The 18548-nt window shown below is 53.2% G+C and overlaps 1 protein-coding gene and 1 long non-coding RNA gene across 13 annotated transcripts in view; one reads left to right on the forward strand and one right to left on the reverse strand.

The window, feature by feature from the left end:
* The window catches only part of LOC123860012 (uncharacterized), a 164100-nt gene extending 158640 nt beyond the window's left edge, over nucleotides 1-5460 (reverse strand). For 8 of the 12 annotated variants that reach the window (XR_010413148.1, XR_010413147.1, XR_010413142.1 and 5 more), the window contains exon 1: nucleotides 1783-2497. This is a non-coding gene — a long non-coding RNA (uncharacterized LOC123860012). The other 4 variants (XR_010413141.1, XR_010413138.1, XR_010413140.1 and 1 more) reach the window with 4 other exon arrangements.
* Nucleotides 5461-5946: 486 nt separating this feature from the next.
* NR2F1 (nuclear receptor subfamily 2 group F member 1) lies at nucleotides 5947-15827 on the forward strand. The gene is made up of 3 exons (XM_045898572.3): nucleotides 5947-6728; nucleotides 9154-9681; nucleotides 14773-15827. The coding sequence occupies exons 1-3, from the start codon at nucleotides 6266-6268 to the stop codon at nucleotides 15051-15053; spliced, it is 1272 nt and encodes a 423-aa protein (XP_045754528.1). The 5' UTR covers nucleotides 5947-6265; the 3' UTR covers nucleotides 15054-15827.
* The last annotated feature ends 2721 nt before the right edge of the window (nucleotides 15828-18548 follow it).

Consider the following 18548-nt stretch of genomic DNA (forward strand, 5'->3'; position numbering starts at 1 on the left):
GAAAGACATCTGGAGAAGAGGGGTGAAATAAAGGTGGATATTGCAACTGTGTTTTCTTCTCCTGCAGCTGAGTGTGCCTGGACACTTGGGTGGAATGTAAGTTGGGGGACCTACATGCTCCCACAAAATATGATCATTTTTCTGTTCTACCCAATAAAAACAGGTATCTTATGTCAGGCTTGAGTGTGGGGTGCATAAGGCCCCAGGACCAGTGTGCCAAGTTGAACCAGTAACAAAGAACAGCCTCACAGAGAGAAAGCAGAGCTGCCCAGGACCTGAGCTGACCCCCCCCCCCCCCAGTCGCTCCATGGAAGCCATTTTGCTAGGGCTGAGGCTGCGAGCACAAGTGGAGGCACACCCACAGAGTGTGCAAACGCGGTAGGGAACACAAGGTCCGTAAGAACAGAGCCCTGAGTGCCGCTTGGGCTAGACGAGTCCCGGAGGAGGACAGCACTCTTCCTCGAAAAACCTCGGTTTCCACCTGCCTGCCCGCTCTTGAGACAGAAATGTAGCACACAGGACCGGCGGAAGGGCGATCTGTCCCCTGCTCCGAAAAGCCGCGAGTTTCCACTGCTACGGGCACCACCACCAACAGCCCCCATCTTCGGGCCTAGGGCCGGGTACTGAACCCCTTCTTCCCTTCCTCTGGAGGAGCGGGTGGCATCGCCTGAAGCCTCGAGGGCCCCAATTGTCCCCACCCCCAGGGTCTCTTTCAAATTTGGAAGCTCAGGGTAGGGGCTAGCGGAAAGAGCCCACAGTGAGGGCGAATAGGTTCCGCCGCTCCCGGGAAGTCTCGGCTCGTCCTCGCGCCCTGCGTTCCCTCTTGCCTGCGTGGCGGGACCGAGGCCAACCCTGCCCGGCCGGCTGAATCTCGAGACCATCTAGCCCCGGGGCGCGGCCCCCGGCGTCGACTACCCCCGCCCCCTGCGCCAGCCCTGCGCGCCCTCTGACGCAAACGCGCGCCCCTGCCCAACGCAGAGGAAAGCGCTCTTGTAGGTTTTAATTGAGGCTCTTCCTTTCACACACACCCCCTCCGTCCCCACCCCTGGGAGATGACCCCTCCCCGCCCCAGCCCTCGTGCTGCGGCGCGAGGAGTATGGCTGGGCTGCGGAGCTGGGGATCTGATGTTCTGTCCCCGCCGCCGCCGCCGCGGGTTCTCCACTGGGGAGAGCGGCTTGGTGTCCCTTTTAATCCGCTGACACTATCGCCCATATCAAAGAGGCAGCCATCGATCGTGTTACATTAGGGGATCCGTTACACATGGCGCCCGCAGGTGGGCGGCAGGAGCCGAGCTCGTCAGGCTCTGGCCGGAGCCAGGCAGGGCGCGGGCAACAGGGCCAGCCTGGCGAGACTCGGCAGCCGGTTCCACCGCGGTTCCCGCTCTGCACCAGCGGGACGGCGGCGCGGGTGTTAAACGCCGCCCTCCTCCTCTGCCACAGGGCTGGAGGCCCGGCATCCGTCGCCCACTGGTTGCGGGGAGGGCGGGGGTAGGGGGTAGAGGATGGGGGTGGGGAGACCTGTTTCGAATTCGGACTGACGCTTGGCTGGCATGATCCTCAGCTCCAGGAGGGGGGCGGCCGCGGTCCCTGCCTCTGCGCCGTGGCGGGACAGAGGCCGGGTGAGGGTAGCTCCTGAGCAGGCCCCGCGGAAAGTTCTCCTCATCCCGCCCTGGTTGCCTGGACTCCGGCCCTGGCCTGCAGAGGCCAAGAGAGTCAACCTCCCGACCTGTCCGCATTGCCAGCCCCGAGTTCAAAAGAAACGATAATCAATTGCGTTACTTGCCTGGTGGGGAAGGACTTGGCCAAGTCTCGCTTCTGGTGCCCACGACTCACGGTCCAGGGTCCAAGGGTGGCTGGACCCGCAGACTCGGTGTCCAGCGGGCCTCCGGTTCCCTGGCGCTCGCTTTTGCCTCCTCTTCCACTCGCTCCGTCTCTCCGCGTTCTCTTTCCTTCTCCTTGTCTCCCTCTCTCTGCCTGCTTCCTCTGCCCTCGACTGCCTGCCTCTGTACTATATGGGGAGTAAAATTTCGAATTTATATATAGAAAGCTTGTTCTCTTTTTTCTTTCTCTTTTTAATCTTTTCTTCTCTTTTTTCTTTCTTTCTTTCTTTCTTTTTTTTTTTTTTTTTGTCTTTTAATCGTGTTCCTTTCCCCTTTTAATTGACCAGGAGACGTGAGAGCGTTTATTTGGGGAGGGGGCCGAGGGCAAGGAGCCCCTGCCTGCCCCAGTCGCCTCCTCTCCGTCAGCTGCGTACAATGGGCCGCCGCTTGCAGAGTGCATTGACTGTCTCTCCATTACTCGAGCTGGAGGGGCTGTGGGGCAGGCACGGAAAAGGCTTTATTCTGCTCTTTAAAGTCGTCCCTAGTCACTAAGCGGTCGTTGACTCCCGACTTGTAGGCTGGAGAGACCGGGAAGCGCAAAACGCACCCCAAACACGCAGCGCTTCCCAAACCCCTCCCTGGTGAAATTTAAAGTGAGAACGAGTATTAAAAAACAAACCCTACCTCTGTCAATACAGCGTGGCCATTTACACCCACCTTTACCTGAGGGCGTGTTGAGGATCGGATGCTGGAGCTGAGACAAACTTTTACGCTCTCCCGAGTCGAGGGGCGGGCGGGCGAGCGCGGCTCCCACCCCCAGCGGCTGCCGCGGCGGCTTTGTCACTTCGCAGAGCTCCGCACCCGCCTGAGCCTGCCTAGGGAGCGATCTCAAAACGAGGGGGGTGCGAGTGTGCTATTGGAGAATATGTAACTAATAGAAGTATCATTTTCCCCAGTACGATCTTTCAAGGAAAAAAATCCATTGAAAGAATTTTCAAAGTGCTGTCTCCGTTTGGAGAAAAGGCGCAGGCTGCCTGCAGGGAGGGGAGGAGAGACCCGGCTGTGCGCCTCCCGGGCGCGGCTCCCGTCCGCTAGGTGGCAGCCGGAGCCAGCGATTCCTGCAGGCCCGGCGGCGGGACCGCTCCTCCTGCCCGCCCCTCCTCCCACGACCAATCGCCTTCGGGAATCGGGGTCTCTCTCGCTCTCTCTCCTCTCGCTCTCTCTCTCTCTCTCTCTCCCCCCTCTCCCTCTCCCCTTCTCCCCCTCTCCCCCCTCTCTCTCTCCCCCTCCCTCCCTCCTTTTCTCCCTCCCTCTCTCTCCCTCTTTCCCCCCTCCCTCTCTCTCTCCCTCCCCACTCTCCCTCTTTCTCCCTGGCCCTCACTCTCTCTCCCTCTCTCCTCCCTCTTTCTCTCAATCTCTCCCTCTTCTTCGCCTTCTTTATCTCTTTCCCTCTCTTTTTCTTTCCCTCTGCCTCCCTACCTCCCTCTCTCCCGCTCTCCTCCCTCTCCCCTGCCTCTCTCCCCCACCCTCCTCTCCCTACTCCCCTCTTCCCACCTCTCCCCATCTCCCATTTTCCCTTGTCAGTCGCTCGCCCCTTTCCTCTTTTCCTGGGACTCCGACTTGACCGCACTAACTTGACCCCCCCCATGAGGACTTACTACTGTTTTATTAATAATTATTTAAGCGTTGTTTGAAGTTTGGAACAGCCTGAGAATACCAAAGAGGAAAAAAGAAAGAAGGAAAAATCGGATTGATTGTAAAGTTTATTTTTAAAATCATCATGGGATGAATAGGAGCCCTGGATTCAGATTGATTTTGTGGCAATAGCTGCATATTCCAGGAGTGTGTTTTGTCATAATTAAACCTTTAAAACCAATGTATACTTTGGGCCAAAAAATAAGGAGTCCCTACCTTGTTTCTTAAAAGGATCTAAAAAGAGCAGAATCCACACTTGGATTATGCTTATATGTGAACGAAGAAAACAATTCAAACCCAGCATATTTCATGAATCATTAAAATGGTGAGAGTTTAATTCTCATTAAAAATTTTCCTAACATTTTCAACGACACTCTGTTCACGTTCATAAAACCTAATTTTAAAAACTTTTCAGAAGAAATCAAAATAATTTCCTTCTAATTCTCTTTTAACCATTACAAGGCATTCTCCCCCTCGCCATCCCTTCCCCCTCTAGTGTTCGTGTGCGTGTGTGTGTGTGTGTGTGTGTGTGTGACCACAGACGACCCATACTAATCAGGTCTCAGAGTAAATAGCAGCGCAGGGCGATCTCAATGTAAATTGCGCTTGTCAGAAGCACACCCCCCTCCCTCACTTTCCCTCCTCCTCCCCTCACCATCCCCGTCAGTAGGTAGCTAAGGCGGGGGGGGGGGGGGGAGAAAGAAAGAAAAAGAGGAGGGGGGAGGGGCTCTCCAACCAATGGCGTGCTGGAGGCTTGGCTAACCTTAGACTCCCATTTTCTCTCCCCCCCGATTCAGGGCTCTGACCAGTCAGTCGCCTTTGATTATCAGTTGCCAGCAGCCCTTCTCTTGGCTCCTTGACACGAGCTCCATATAAGGCAGCGATCTCCATAGAAACGTGTCAGTTTCAATAGTAGTGTCAAAGTTCACTATATACAGACATTCGCGCAGATCCCCCTTTCGGAAACATTGCTCTGCGAGTCCTCCCGTTTAAACGCATTCAATTTTGGGGTCTCTCTCTCTCTCTCTCTCTTCTCTCTCTCTTCTCTCTCTCTCTTCTCCTCCGCCTCTCTCTCTCTCAATCTCTCAATCTCTTTCTCTCTCTTCTCTTCCCTTCTCTCCTCTCTCCGTTTTCTTTTCTTACATATTCTATTAGTTGTTTCCCTTGTATTCCTCTTCTTTCTCTTTTTCTCCCTCCTCCTTGTCTTTTACTCCATTCCTGCAGAAGAGAGAGGGCTAAACTTAAAAAAAAAAAAAAAGGAGGAGGAGGCACCCCCTTCGTATTCTTCTTATCGTTATTTTATACATATATGATTTTTTTTTGGAGGGAGGGTGTTGGTTCCCGGCTGAAGAGCACTTATTTAAAATACTAAAAAAAGAACATTTTTGGGCGATCTCCAGGGTTTTTTTAACTAGCTCTGTGTGTTATAGCAGAAGAAGCAGAAGAAGGAGCAAGAAAGAGGAAAAGAAGAGGATTATTTATTCGACCTACTTTGGATGTCTCTCGCTTTTTTTTTAATTGCAATTCTTTTTCTTCTGATTTTTTATTTTTTCGATTTCGCTGTGAATTCGTCGCCGGCGTGAATTATCTCGTATTTTTCTCCCTCTCCGTCACCTCCCGAAAGAAGAAGGCAGCGAGAGCCCGGCGCCACCGGCACAACAAAAAGAGCAAAGTGTGTGATCCTCCTCGCCGGCTGCCTCCCTCTCTCCAGCGCTGCCTTCCTGAATGGCTGGCTGCGTCCAGCCCTGGACCTGGCCCCCCGACACCAACGCGCCCTGATCACCGCCGGCAGCCTCGCCCCGCGCCCTGCTCGGCTCACCGCGCTCCCCTCAATCCCGAGCCCAGCGAGGGCTCCCGCCGGGACAGCGGCGGCGGCGCGGGCGGCCCCGACCCGGGCTCGCGCTCCGGCTGCAGCCCCGACTCCAGCTCGGACTCCCGCCCGGGCCCCGGCTCCTCCAGCGGCGCTCGCCGCTGCAGCTGAGGCGGCGACTCCAGCGGCGCCTGCAGCCGCGACCTCCTCCTCCTCCTCCTCCGCCTCCTCCGCCTCCGCCGCCGCCGCCGCCCTCGCCGGCTTCCTCTATGTCGGCTCAGCCGGCGCGCAGCGTGTAGCCGGAGCGGCCGGCGGGCGGGCGGGCGCCCGGCGCGGGTGAGCGAGTGTGTGTGAGAGTGTGTGTGTGCGCGGGGGTGCGGGCGAGGCGGAGGGCGACTGTGTGCGCGCGCCGTGGCCCATGCCCGCCGCCCCCAGCGCTGCGCCCCGCGCCGCTCCCGGCTGCCGCCTGTGCCATTTCTGATTTTGCAACTTGGGAAGAAGAAAAAAGCGAGAGAAGGGAGCTTGCTCGGTGGGGGGGGGTGGGGAGGGGGGGAAGGAGAGCGTGGCCCCCCCAGGATCGGAGCGCGGGGGGAGCGGGCGAGGGGAGCAGGGGTGTTGGGGGGGGGAGCCAGAGAGCCTGGGGGGGCTGCAAAAAGAGAGAAAGAAAACAGCAGGAACCACAACAAAACGCCAGCAGGGCGGGCGGGCGCGCAGCAGCAGCGGGGCGGCCGAGGCAGTAGCGGCGGCGGCGGCGGCGGCGGCGGAGGCAGCGGCCGGTGCCCGGCTCGGGCTCGGCTCCCGCGACCCCGGGGCGCCCGGCGGGCCCCCCGCCCCCTCCCCCTCCCCCCTTCCCCTTCCCCTTCCCCTCCCAGCGCGCCCGCGCGCCCCGCGGCCCTCGGCGAGCAGCTCGGCTCCCCCCAGCGCTCCCCGGGCCCAAAGATATGGCAATGGTAGTTAGCAGCTGGCGAGATCCGCAGGACGACGTGGCCGGGGGCAACCCCGGCGGCCCCAACCCCGCAGCGCAAGCGGCCCGCGGCGGCGGCGGCGGCGGCGGCGAGCAGCAGCAGCAGGCGGGCTCGGGCGCGCCGCACACGCCGCAGACCCCGGGCCAGCCCGGAGCGCCCGCCACCCCCGGCACGGCAGGGGACAAGGGCCAGGGCCCGCCCGGCTCGGGCCAGAGCCAGCAGCACATCGAGTGCGTGGTGTGCGGGGACAAGTCGAGCGGCAAGCACTACGGCCAATTCACCTGCGAGGGCTGCAAAAGTTTCTTCAAGAGGAGCGTCCGCAGGAACTTAACTTACACATGCCGTGCCAACAGGAACTGTCCCATCGACCAGCACCACCGCAACCAGTGCCAATACTGCCGCCTCAAGAAGTGCCTCAAAGTGGGCATGAGGCGGGAAGGTGAATATTTCTTCTCTGCTTCTTTCCCTGAGCTTCGCCCGCCTCCCCGGCCCTCTTTCTTTCTCTCGCGGGGGTGGCTGCTGTATGGGGCTGGAGCTCCTGCGGTCCCGGCCCTGTCCCAGCTTCCCCTGTCCCCGCTGCCTTCCTCCCCCGGCGTCACCCCCCTCCCCAACCAAGCTCGCTGCCGCTGCCTCCCCCTCCCGGCCTGCGCTCCTCTCCCTGGCTCCTCCACCCCTCCTGCTGCCTGCTCAGGATTGTGTCCCTGGGATCGTGAGCTGTGGCTTAAAATCCCTCACTTCCTCTGTCTTGGATGTGCTCGGTGTGTGTCTCTTTCTCGCGTGTGCGTGAGGATGCTTGGGGGCTGTGCTCGCATGAACTTGGGGAGGGGTGCTGATTTCCCCCAGAAAACTCTTCTGTGTTTTTCATTCCACTTTCCCCTCCACCTCTTCATACCCTTTATTTAAAATTGGGGCGGGCTGGGGACTGGAGTATCCTGAACCATAGATTCATTGCTGCATCACCCTTTTGGAAGCTTAGCTTGGAAAAAGAGGAGTGAGATTTATTGCACTTGTAGGTCTAATTAAGGGGGAAGGGGGGCTTCTGGCCTGTTCACTGGTTCCCTCTCCTCTTCACCGAGCTGGGGCCGCCTCCTCCAGAGCTGTGGCCTTGTTTTCACCCCTCTACTTTGAAAGGAAAGTTTGTGACTGAACCGTCCTTTCATAGTTGTGTCATTTTTTTAAAAGCATGATACTCGTTTTATTTCTTCATCAAACTCCACCCTCTGCTTAAATACTGCATACAAATTACAATTTACAACGGCATTTACCGATCCTTCTGATTTGGCTATAATGCATAGACTGCAGCTGGCATGAGCTTCCACTTCATTTAATCCCTGTGTTGTATGGGTTTGGTTTCTTTTAACACAACTTTTGATGTTGTATTTAGATATGCTTCATGTTCATGTGGCAAGAGATGCAGCACTTTTCTTATAAATATATTTAGCCGTTTACAGTTAAAGTTTATCTCCTGACAATCATTAAAGATGTCTTATAGTCAAATTAGCGAACCAGTCAATTTTGCAGAATGCAGATTACTCCTTCTTGTAATTGACTTTAAAATTATATTTTATATGCCACAAGAAAAGAAATTGAATTCCTTCAGATCTCAAGGAGCAGGCAAATATGACGACTTCATTTCTAGCTCCAGGGAGATTTTGTAGGCATCTGAAAAAAAAAAAAAATCTGAATTGTGCTCTCATTTAATTGAAAAATAACTGCCAAGTTCAAAACTATAATTAGAAAAAAGTATTCTAGCTGTTATGTTTCAAGAGCTTAAATTGCATTGGGGTTTGCATTAAAATTAGAATCAAAGCAAACTTAAGAAAATAGTGCACAACCTGAAATAAGACAGCTATGTGTACATGGACATATCTATATTAATTTGTTGGGGGGAGAGTTCAGTAGCCCTAACTTTTCCTAAAGTTGTCTTTGTTTACATGGCAATTTAAAACGCTGGCACTGTTGAAGTAAAACATACACATTAAAAAAAAAAAAAAAAAAAACTTTGGTCAGCTTTAAGAACTCAAAGCATGCTTACGTTTTGCATTCAGATGGTTAATGAATCCAGTGTTTTTGCAGTTGCAAGCTCGTGCATTCACTGGGCAAAAGCTGGCTGCAGGTTGCAGTGGCACCTCACAGGACAGACATTAATTATATTTCCCACTTTTTTCAATAATGTTTGGCTACTGTAAGTTCAACTTTTTCTTGAAATTTTTCAATTTTCTGTTGCTTTTAACAGTGAACTTTGTGTGGGGCGAAGGGGAGGAGGGGTTAGGGGAGGGGTGCAGAATACTTGTTTTCTATTCAAAAGTTGTAAGTGGTTATGTAACTTGTATCTATTTTAAGGATAATTCTATAGCATTTTGAGAGAATATGGAAACATTTTGCGCAAAACACTGCTTGCCTGCAAATGAAGAGGCGGCTAGGCATTTGCCTAGAACCACAACCTTCCTCTGGTTTCGCCTGTTCTTTTTTGTTTGTTTTGTTTTACTCTGCTTTGTTTCATTCTGGAGGGGTGAGTGGGATTTCATTAACCTGTGTATCACACCTTAGTGGTGGAGGGGGTTGGGTGGCACTTTCTTGACCATGCGGGGCTGGGGGCCCTGAGATCAGGCCTAGTTCTGGCAGGGCTAAGGTGGCCAGGGGCGCAGGCGATGTCTGGGCATGCGGAACCGCGGAGCTGGAGGCTCTCACCCCAGATTTCCTCCCGGTGTGGGCTGTGAGTGAGAGCGAGCGCGAGAGAAGATGCGCCGGGCGCGTGTGGCTGTGGGAAGAGCCTCCGCATTGTGTCGGGTGCGCTGCGGCGCGCCGATGTTCGCAAGCCCCCTGGATGCACATTGCCTCTTTTCTCTCTTTCTTTTTGTCAGCGGTTCAGCGAGGAAGAATGCCTCCAACCCAACCCAATCCAGGCCAGTACGCACTCACCAACGGGGACCCCCTCAACGGCCACTGCTACCTGTCCGGCTACATCTCGCTGCTGCTGCGCGCGGAACCCTACCCCACGTCGCGCTACGGCAGCCAATGCATGCAGCCCAACAACATCATGGGCATCGAGAACATCTGCGAGCTGGCCGCGCGCCTGCTCTTCAGCGCCGTCGAGTGGGCCCGAAACATCCCCTTCTTCCCGGATCTGCAGATCACCGACCAAGTGTCCCTGCTGCGCCTCACCTGGAGCGAGCTGTTCGTGCTCAACGCGGCCCAGTGCTCCATGCCGCTGCACGTGGCGCCGCTGCTGGCCGCCGCGGGCCTGCACGCCTCGCCCATGTCCGCCGACCGCGTCGTGGCCTTCATGGACCACATCCGCATCTTCCAGGAGCAGGTGGAGAAGCTCAAGGCGCTGCACGTCGACTCGGCCGAGTACAGCTGCCTCAAAGCCATCGTGCTGTTCACGTCAGGTGAGGCTGTGGTGGCCGGGAGGGCAGGCCGCGCCGGGGACGACAGCAGGCCGCGCTCCGCCCGGCGCGGCCTCCTACGCCGCGTCGCCGCGCCGGCCTGGCCGGCCGAGCCCGACCTTGGGCCTGGCAGGGACTTGCGGCCCCAGCGCCCGGACGCGGCCCGCGGCGCCGCTGCCATCTTGGGAGCGCGGCGGTCCGGGAGCTGAGGCGGCTGCGAGGCGGGCGGGAGGCGGCCCGGCCCGGGGGCCTGGAGCCCCACGCGGGGCCGCGGCGGCGGCGGGCGCGCGTCCTGTGTGTGTGTGTGTGTGTGTGTGTGTGTGTGTGTGCAAGGGGTGGGGGGCGTTGGAACTGTCTGGCTGCGCGCGTGTGCGGTGTGTATGTGTGTGCGTGTGTGTGCGCCAGCGCTTAGTGTTTCTGGGGGAGGAGAGCGAAGGAAGAGAACGTGGGAATGTGGCTTCCTCCTCTGTGTGGCACGCTCCCTGGATGAGTTTCCCGACACAGAGAGACACACACAGAGGTGGAAAGAGAAGAATACGCGCAAACAATCATAAATAATCCCGCTTTATTGCTGCCTGATTTTCCCTTATCGGAAACCATTCATGTTTGCAGTTGCTGAGGTTATTGAGGGTCGTAAAAAACGGATTCAATCTAAACAAGAAAGATAAAAAACAAAAGGAATACTGTAGAACCCGCAAGTATGGGAGGATTCCCGCCCCGGAGATAAATCTCACAGCCGTGCAGAACACACGAACACTGGAAATTTAACAGAGTGCCTTAAAAATATCAAATTAAATGTAGGTGGTGGTAACATGCATGTTAACAATTTCTCTTATGATAGATGGTTCAAATTAACTTCCAGGAAAGTGCATTAACGTTGCCTTTGAAGGCTCTAGTCAGAGCCTCTGAGAACACTGCCCGCTTTTTATTATTGTAACCTGCAAGAGGGAAACATATAAACACCCGGGACAGCAGGTAATGGGGGGAAATATAAACAAAGCCAGAAAGGAGGCTGGTGGGGAACAGAGCTGCTCAGATTGGGTCCGGGGCCCTGCCCACTGTGAGTAGGGTTAGCTGCAGTTTTACTCCCATTATTGGCACTATTGTTTTTAATTCCTCCATTCAGAGAACAAATAAACCATCCTAATAAATCTATCCTAGAGCCAGGACCTCCAAAGGCCAAATTAAAACCATTCCTGAGCAGAGATGGCAAAACCCCTTTCCCAAGGCCTTGTTGAACAGTAAGCAATGGTATAATCTATCAATATTTCCTGGCTTTCATGCGTGAAGAATCGTATTTACATTGTATTAAAATGCCTCTTAAATTTGCACAATATTGTAATGTAGCAAATGTAGTATTAATATCGATCTGAGCAGCAGATAATTTATTTAGGCAAGAACATCTCATTTGTATGCAGGGTGGCCAGAGCCGTGGACTTGGACTGCCCCCCTTTTACTTTCAGTGCAAATGCAGGTCTGCTAGTGGGAGAGGGAGTTATTCTTTGCAAGAGGATAAAGTGCAAACCTTAAAACAAATGGAAGATTTATTGAATAGCCTCCTCAGTGTTTGAATGCATTTTATCTTAATAAGTCTTCTTGATGGAAACGTGTTTTTCAAAAGTGACAAAGAGCCTGGGAAGCAGCGACGGGGCTGCTTTAGCTCTGGCAGGCCTGGGGCCTGGCTGGCTCTCTACTCCCCAGCTCTTTAGCCAAATTAATCAGGAAGCAAGCCAGTGTCGGGGAAGCTGGGGTTTTAAAATCTCATCCAGTGAGGTGTCTTGAAGCAGAAATGTGACTTGGAGCTGGACAGAGGTCTTCTCAGGAAAGGTCTTTGCTCCCTTTTCCTTGTCCCCTACTAAGGTTCTTTGAACTCCCTTGACTTTTCTGATCTCCTGCCCTTTCCCAGAGAGAGGCGAGGACTGTGCTGGCCGTGGGGAAGATTGTGGAATTATTCATGCTTTTCTTTCAACTTTCCATCCTAAAACATCCCCGTGAAAATTGTTCCTTTTTAAAAAGTTTTCCCGAAGAAGTTTCAGAACCACGTCTTCAAGGTGCAGGGGAGGCTGAGAAGTGAACACTAACATTATTTTGTTGGAAAATTGCAAACAGAATATCTGAACATGGAAATGGAGCTGTCAGTAGTAAATTCACCCCCCTCCTCCCTACAACACATTTCCACTTTTGACTAAACGTGTTTTGATTGCTAGCCAGAAGGGAATTCATGGGAAGCCTTCTCAAAGTCATCCAACTTTTAAGCAAACTTTGAATGATGGAAAAGACAGTTTTAGACATATTGTCCAACGAGGTTTGCTCCGGCTAAGTATTTGAAGCTGACACGGGGGTTCCCCGTGGTGGTTTTCACGTTTGGCCTCCGGATGGTATGCTTAATCCTTAATATTCTGGACAGCATCCAAGGACTAGGTCATGACCTGAACTTACTTTTTTTTAAAAGTTCATTAATTCATACACCTAAATATTCCCTCAAATAAATGGGACCTCCTCTGAAAGGAGCCATCTAGTTAACATAAATACAATAAATCCATTTCCAGCACAATAATAACTTTGATTTCTAGTTATGGCAGCTGATTACATCTATATTTCCTGAACACTAAACTCTTTTGAATGCACACCATGAAATACATTCTCTGCACTACAAAGGCTAAGCCGGGAGGGCCTGAGCAGTAATGGTTATTTATTTACATAATTTCTTTTCCATATACTATGGAAGAAATATTGAGGGTTCCCACACTGACACTACCACATAAAAAGTGAGGCATGGATTCTGTATATTCTACCTCCTTGTCTGACCTCGGGTCTATCCCATGGAATGTAAATATGTACTGCATTACACCCCCTGCTCACCTCGCCTTGCTTCCACAGCCACCTAATCGATCTGAGAGCTCATGCTGTCTGTCCACAGTTGGGAGACTCCTGTGGCAGGAATATCCAGAGTGGGGATGAATATCTAGAGTGGGAATCCAGGCCTGAAGTGGGACTCCTGCTGGAGGGAGGCCACGGAGCTGGCCGGCTGGCACCTGGCAGCCAAGCCCCGCTACAGGCATTCTGCCTTCAAAGGAGGAAAGAAATCCAAGCAGCCAGCACAGGGCCCAAGCAAGCCCTTCCCGGGCTTCTCTCCCTTGGAGTGGCCTGGCTGGGAGAAGGGTAGTGTCCTTGCACTCTGGGGGCCCTAAATGTAAATATCAGATAAATATTTTACGGACCTGAGGGGATGCCATATGGGTCTTTAAAAAAATCTGCTGGTGTATCGGTGGGTCCTTTTCATACTGCGTTGTCTGACGCTGAAAGGGATCCTGTGGCATAATGGGCAGATAATGCATGTAAAGCAAGATATATGTAAATATGAGTCTGCATGGTGGCCACTCAGCAGGGCCAGGTTAGCAAGCAAGGCCAAGGGCAGACCTCAGAGCCCCCCTCTCTAAGCAGTGAAGCTCCAGAGTGCTCCTGCCCTCGCCCTGCTAGCCTCTCGCTGGCTTCCCAGGTCAGGACAGTGTGGATGCACCCGAGTGGCTGGCAGGAGTAATTAGACATCTGAGAGGAACCCATTCTGGATCCAGGGTCAAAGGAGACCTGCCTTAGAAGTTCTTGAATTAGCACTAGTTTTATTTGTATTTTTGCTCAAGGCTATTGCCTTGTAGATGAAGGTGTCAGATGCTTTGTAAATCCCAGTTCTTGAAATATAAAGACATAAATCTCAGAAACACAGCAGACACGGGTTTCACTTTGAATCGTTTGGTGTGACTTCTTAGGGTCACACTTACCCATTCACAATTATATAACGTCCTTCTGGGGGCATTGCCATGCACGAATTTCTTCCCAGATCTATATATTAGCAAACTCTGCCTTTGATCTCTAGTCAACCTCCTGACTGGCTAAGGGCTCCTCTGTGATCTTCCTGTTTTTTAAATATTTATTATTAATATATAATAAAGAAATAACATGGGCGTTTGAACTAAGAGAGGAAGCTTTCACTTCATTCCTCTGGATTCCACCTTCTTTTCCATTTCTTTGCCTTTAGTTAGTTGATAGAGTATAAACTGCTGTCTTGAAATATTTTTAGGAGACCGTGAGGAGCCTTGGTTGATACGAGATAAACACACAGGTTTTAAGATGCTGTCATTGTGTGTAAGTGCCTTTTTCCCCTTGGTCCTGCAACAGGAAGCCTATCTCCCCAAATCCCCCCCCACCTTCGACTCCCCAACTTCCAGTTTGGAAGCAGCAACAGCAGCTGTCTCCAGCCCAGCTTTGTGTCTGATTGTTGAAGATGTCTCCTTTCCTCAGCCTGGAGTAACTGAGCCATATTCCTTCTGATTATTATACAGCTTACAGAGATGTGACCAGTTTTCAATTACTTGATCTAAAGCACAGATTAGAAGTATACACCCTCACCGAGGATTTGCTGCAGAGTTCTTGCTTGCATAGATCGTGGGTCTCAAATCCTGTATTGCTGAAGCTTGGGCTCGATCTGAGTCCACGCACTGCCAGCCCACGATTCCTTACCCCTCCCAGGTGTTTGTTCATCAGACAGTCTAGGTTCTCCTTGAGGATTTTGGCTGGGGTCATTTAGGTTTGAGAGAGAGGATTCCAAGAAGCCTGCAAGAACTGCCCCCAGGCTACGTATTTCTTCAGGGCTTCTGAACACCCCGAAATCAGGGGGAAAAGTCCTCCCTTTAATGAGCACAGCGGAAAGATGCTCCCCTGCAGGCGGAGGACAGGTTGCTTCGCACAGCAAACATGGCTCCAGCATCGTACATTATTTAATCCAAAGGTGAAAGAGGAAAAACAAAGGGACTAGAGAGGTTGCTGCCTCTGCATGTGTGTGCTTCCGTCTCCAGCTCCCCTAGGCTTGGTGGGGGTGTGATTTATTTTTATTTGTGTTGGGGGCTGAGGGGAGGGAATGGTGAAGAAGGATTAGGGAGGAATGGAGAGGAGGATTTTTTTTCCCTTTTCCCTTCTATTTCCTTTTCCCCCTCTTATCAACTTAAGCACATTTCTCATGGCTTGTTCGTGCCTTTGCTGTTCACTAACCTGTGCGTCCCCTCCCCTTTTCTGTCCTTCCTGTGGCCGCACGGGCAGATGCGTGCGGCCTGTCGGATGCCGCCCACATCGAGAGCCTGCAGGAGAAGTCCCAGTGCGCACTGGAGGAGTATGTGAGGAGCCAGTACCCTAACCAGCCCAGCCGCTTCGGCAAACTCCTACTGCGACTGCCCTCCCTGCGTACCGTGTCCTCCTCGGTCATCGAGCAGCTCTTCTTCGTCCGTTTGGTAGGTAAAACCCCCATCGAAACTCTCATCCGGGATATGTTACTGTCTGGGAGCAGCTTCAACTGGCCTTACATGTCCATCCAGTGCTCCTAGACCTTGGGCGCTTCCTACCTGCCCCCACCCCCCTAGAGACTCAGAGGACCGGCGGGGGCCATGGACTCCAAAGCTGCGGGGACATCAGGCGACTGTTGTGGGGTGCAGCCGGGCAGGGGGGAGGTGGGCCGGGCCGACAGGAGCAGCCCACCCTGCAGAAATGCAACCCGAGCTGCAAACCAGGAGAAAAAGAGACTCTCTTTAGGATCAGATCTGTGAACATGTTGGAAAGGAAAGAAAAAGGACCTTGTGTCTGGTGAGAAAAGGAAAAAAAAAATTTGGAAGAGAGGACCATGAGAATTTTAATAAAACAGAAGGAGACTAATGGACCTTCCAGGATTTATTGTGGACGGATGTGGATATATTCTGTACAGAAAACAACACACATGGAAGTGGACTGAATTCTATGTAGAAACATACACACACACACACACACACACCCCAAACATTGTTATTCATTTTGTAAAATACTAGTCTTTATTTTCATTTTTTTGTAAAATTTAAACATCGTATGCACATAAAAAAGGAAACAAGAATTAGGGGAAAATAACATTTTCCAAATAATTATAAAAAAAATTGTCCTGTGTCTATGTATCTATATCTGTTTTGTATTTTTTTCTGGTTCCAAACCAGATTTCCTGTGATTCTATACTAATAATTTTTGATATAACCCTTTGCTTCTTATAATGAGTGCGATATATGTTGTCGAGGCTGTTCTTCAAGAATTAAAATTGAAGTGAAAATTTAAACAAAAAATAAAAGAATTTAGCAAAACCCACGTGTCTGGTTACTTGACAGATGTCATAAGTGCAAGAGAACCCTCCAGTTAATTTCCACTCCAATTATTATTAGAATGGGGAGGTGAGGGTGGAAACTTTTAAGGTCCATTACTAGGTTGTCTAGACGTAATTCCCAAAACCAAGCCACGGCCTTGGTTTTGTAAATGCAGAGGGTCAGGCTCTGTGTGGGCTGGGGTGGGCAGGGAGAGGGCAGCACAGCTTGGTTGCTCCCAGCAGCTCTTATGACCTTGTGGATGGTTGGTGCCCTGCATGGACTTAAGCAGGAGGCTGGGGTGGGCTTGGTTGTAAGTGGGGGTCGAGTCTGGGGACCACCTGCTTCAGTGACTGCAGGTGGGAACTTGCCTGGCTGGAGAGGCTGCAGAGAGGCATGGAGAGCTGATGTGGGGGTCGAGGGCAGGGGAGGGCTGCTCAGAAGCCTCTTGTGCCTCTAACTGGACGATGGGCCTCTCCCCAACTCTGGGAGAGAATTAGGGCCTCAACACTGCCAAACCTACCTTTACTCCCCCTTATGGTCCGCTGCAGAGCTGGCTAGGGTTTGCCCTTCACTTCTGACCCTGTGACAGGGGTTCCCTGGAGGGCTCTCAAGCTCAGCTGGGTGAAGGACCAGCCCCCCCCCCCCAACCCACACTTATGGGCATGGACCTGGAACTTGGGAGTTGGTGAGCTAGGCTAGAGCAGGTTCTTTCCAGAAGCACCGTTTGGGCTCTAGTGGCCCTTCCAGGGCAGAAACCTGCTGCTGAGGCCTCTCTTTGGGTGTGCGTGGGGGGCTGCTCTCTTGCAGCTTTTGGAGCATGAATGTTTTATAGGGTTCTAGTCGGCACTGTGAGAACACATGCTACCAAGGGAGCTTTTTTCCAAACGTATTAATAAAGCCAGATCTTTTGAAATAACACCTCTTACTTCCTCCTCCACCCCTCACCCCCAAACAGGCCTTGGATGGGGCAAGAGCTTCCTTTTCACAAGTCATTGACAAAGTTCTGCTTTCATTTGCTGTCTAGAAATCTCCAGGTTCCCCCACTCCTTTAAAAATGTATTAACAAACTCCAAGCCACCTGAGGTTTTAATATTCTAGGTGCAGGGCAGCAGGGGTTGGGCAATGCCACACTCTCTGTGGAGAAACCCCCACAGGTCCACCTGCCACCCGGCCTGAGCCTTAGGGAGGCAGGGCGGGTACAGTGTGTGGTGCCTTCCTGCCCTCACATGGGCCCCATCCCACCCTGGGCCTCATCCTTTGCACTATACCCAGGGGCAATGTCTTTGGGCCCAGGTGGCCTTCCCTGCAGAGTGAGCACCCAAGGCCAGATGGGCAAGGAAAGAGATCATATTTAACTCCTGACCGCCTCCCAGAAAGTCTCGGAGAGCCCTCTAGGGCTGCCGGATCAGGGAACGTGGGGCTTGGGGTGGGGTAGGCGGCAGCCCAGCGCCGAGGGGGAGGGGAGACGAGCTGGCTCCAAGCGCTCACCGATCTTTGCTGCCTTTCTTGAAATGACATGTAAATATATTCATTACAGTGTGATCCCTCTGATGAAAATAGATAAACATTTTTGTAGGTCGGAAACGTATTTTTCAATTAATTTCAATATGGAGACCCGAGCACGAGGTGCCCAGTGTGGGGACCCTTCCGGAAGCCACGGCCTGGGATGTCTGAGGCACTTGCTCCTGGGTCCAGAGGTGACAGTGGTAACTTGTCTCTTGCGGGACTAGGCTGGGAGCATTGATTGCCCAGGGCCTGAGGAATCCTGCGACCTTTCTAAGCCTGGGCCTAAGCCCAGAGCCGAGCAGCCCAGCGTGGGAAGAAGAGCAGGCCTTCCTCTTTATGGCTTCACGGACTCCCTTGCAGGCTCCGTGAGGGAACCAGGAGGCAGAGGTGCTGAGCGGAACAGAGAAGGAAAAGGTGGTCTGCTCCCATGCTCAGCGGACCTGGCTGGGGGTGGCAGGCAGTGGGTTTCTCCTGTGCTGTCTCCTTGGTAGCATTACACTCATCTTCAGAGGTCTCTATGTGTCTCAAGCAGAGAGACAGAGCCTCCCCAGAGACTCAGCGGCTCTGTGGGTGCTCCCTCGGGCGCGAGACAGTTGGTGGCTTTTCATTCTCAGAGCGCGAGGTGGGACCCACACATCTGCTCATGCTAACGGAAGGTTGAGGAGCCGAGACTGCACTATTTAAGCCACGGGTTAAGCCTTCCAACAGCCAGGAAGCGCCCTCTCTGCTCCCTGAGCATTCTCAAGGCTCCCCAGCCGGACTGCCCGGTGTCCGCGGCCCAACAGCTAAGGGCCCCCGAGCCATCGCACGGCCTCCTTGCTGTGCAGAAGGGCAGCCCCAGTAGTGGTCGGGCTGCCCCTGCTCAGTGCCCTGCACGCTCTCGGACCCTGGAAGCCACTGGACAGAAGGCGACATGGAGCGGGTGGGAGTCTCGCCTGCCTGGGTGGCCGCCCAGAGGCCCCTGAGCAATGAGCCGGCTTTCGAGCCAAGCGCCAGGGGGAGCCGTGGAACTTGGGTGTGAGGCCGAAGGCAGGTGTAGGCTGGATGGTCACCTTGGGGTGCGCACCCCGCCTTGGCCTGCGGAGGCGTAGCAGCCCTAAGGAGTCGGGAGAATAGGATTGGGCTAACTGGGCGGGATAGAACTGACAGGGTCTCCAAGGCTGGAGGAAATACATCATAACTGTTGGAGAGCGGCCCACACAAGGTGACTTCCCT

Source organism: Mirounga angustirostris, unplaced genomic scaffold, assembly GCF_029215605.1.
Source record: "Mirounga angustirostris isolate CCGP_5_RB_7025 unplaced genomic scaffold, mMirAng1.0.hap1 SCAF_7, whole genome shotgun sequence".
Taxonomy (NCBI): Eukaryota; Metazoa; Chordata; class Mammalia; order Carnivora; family Phocidae; genus Mirounga; species Mirounga angustirostris.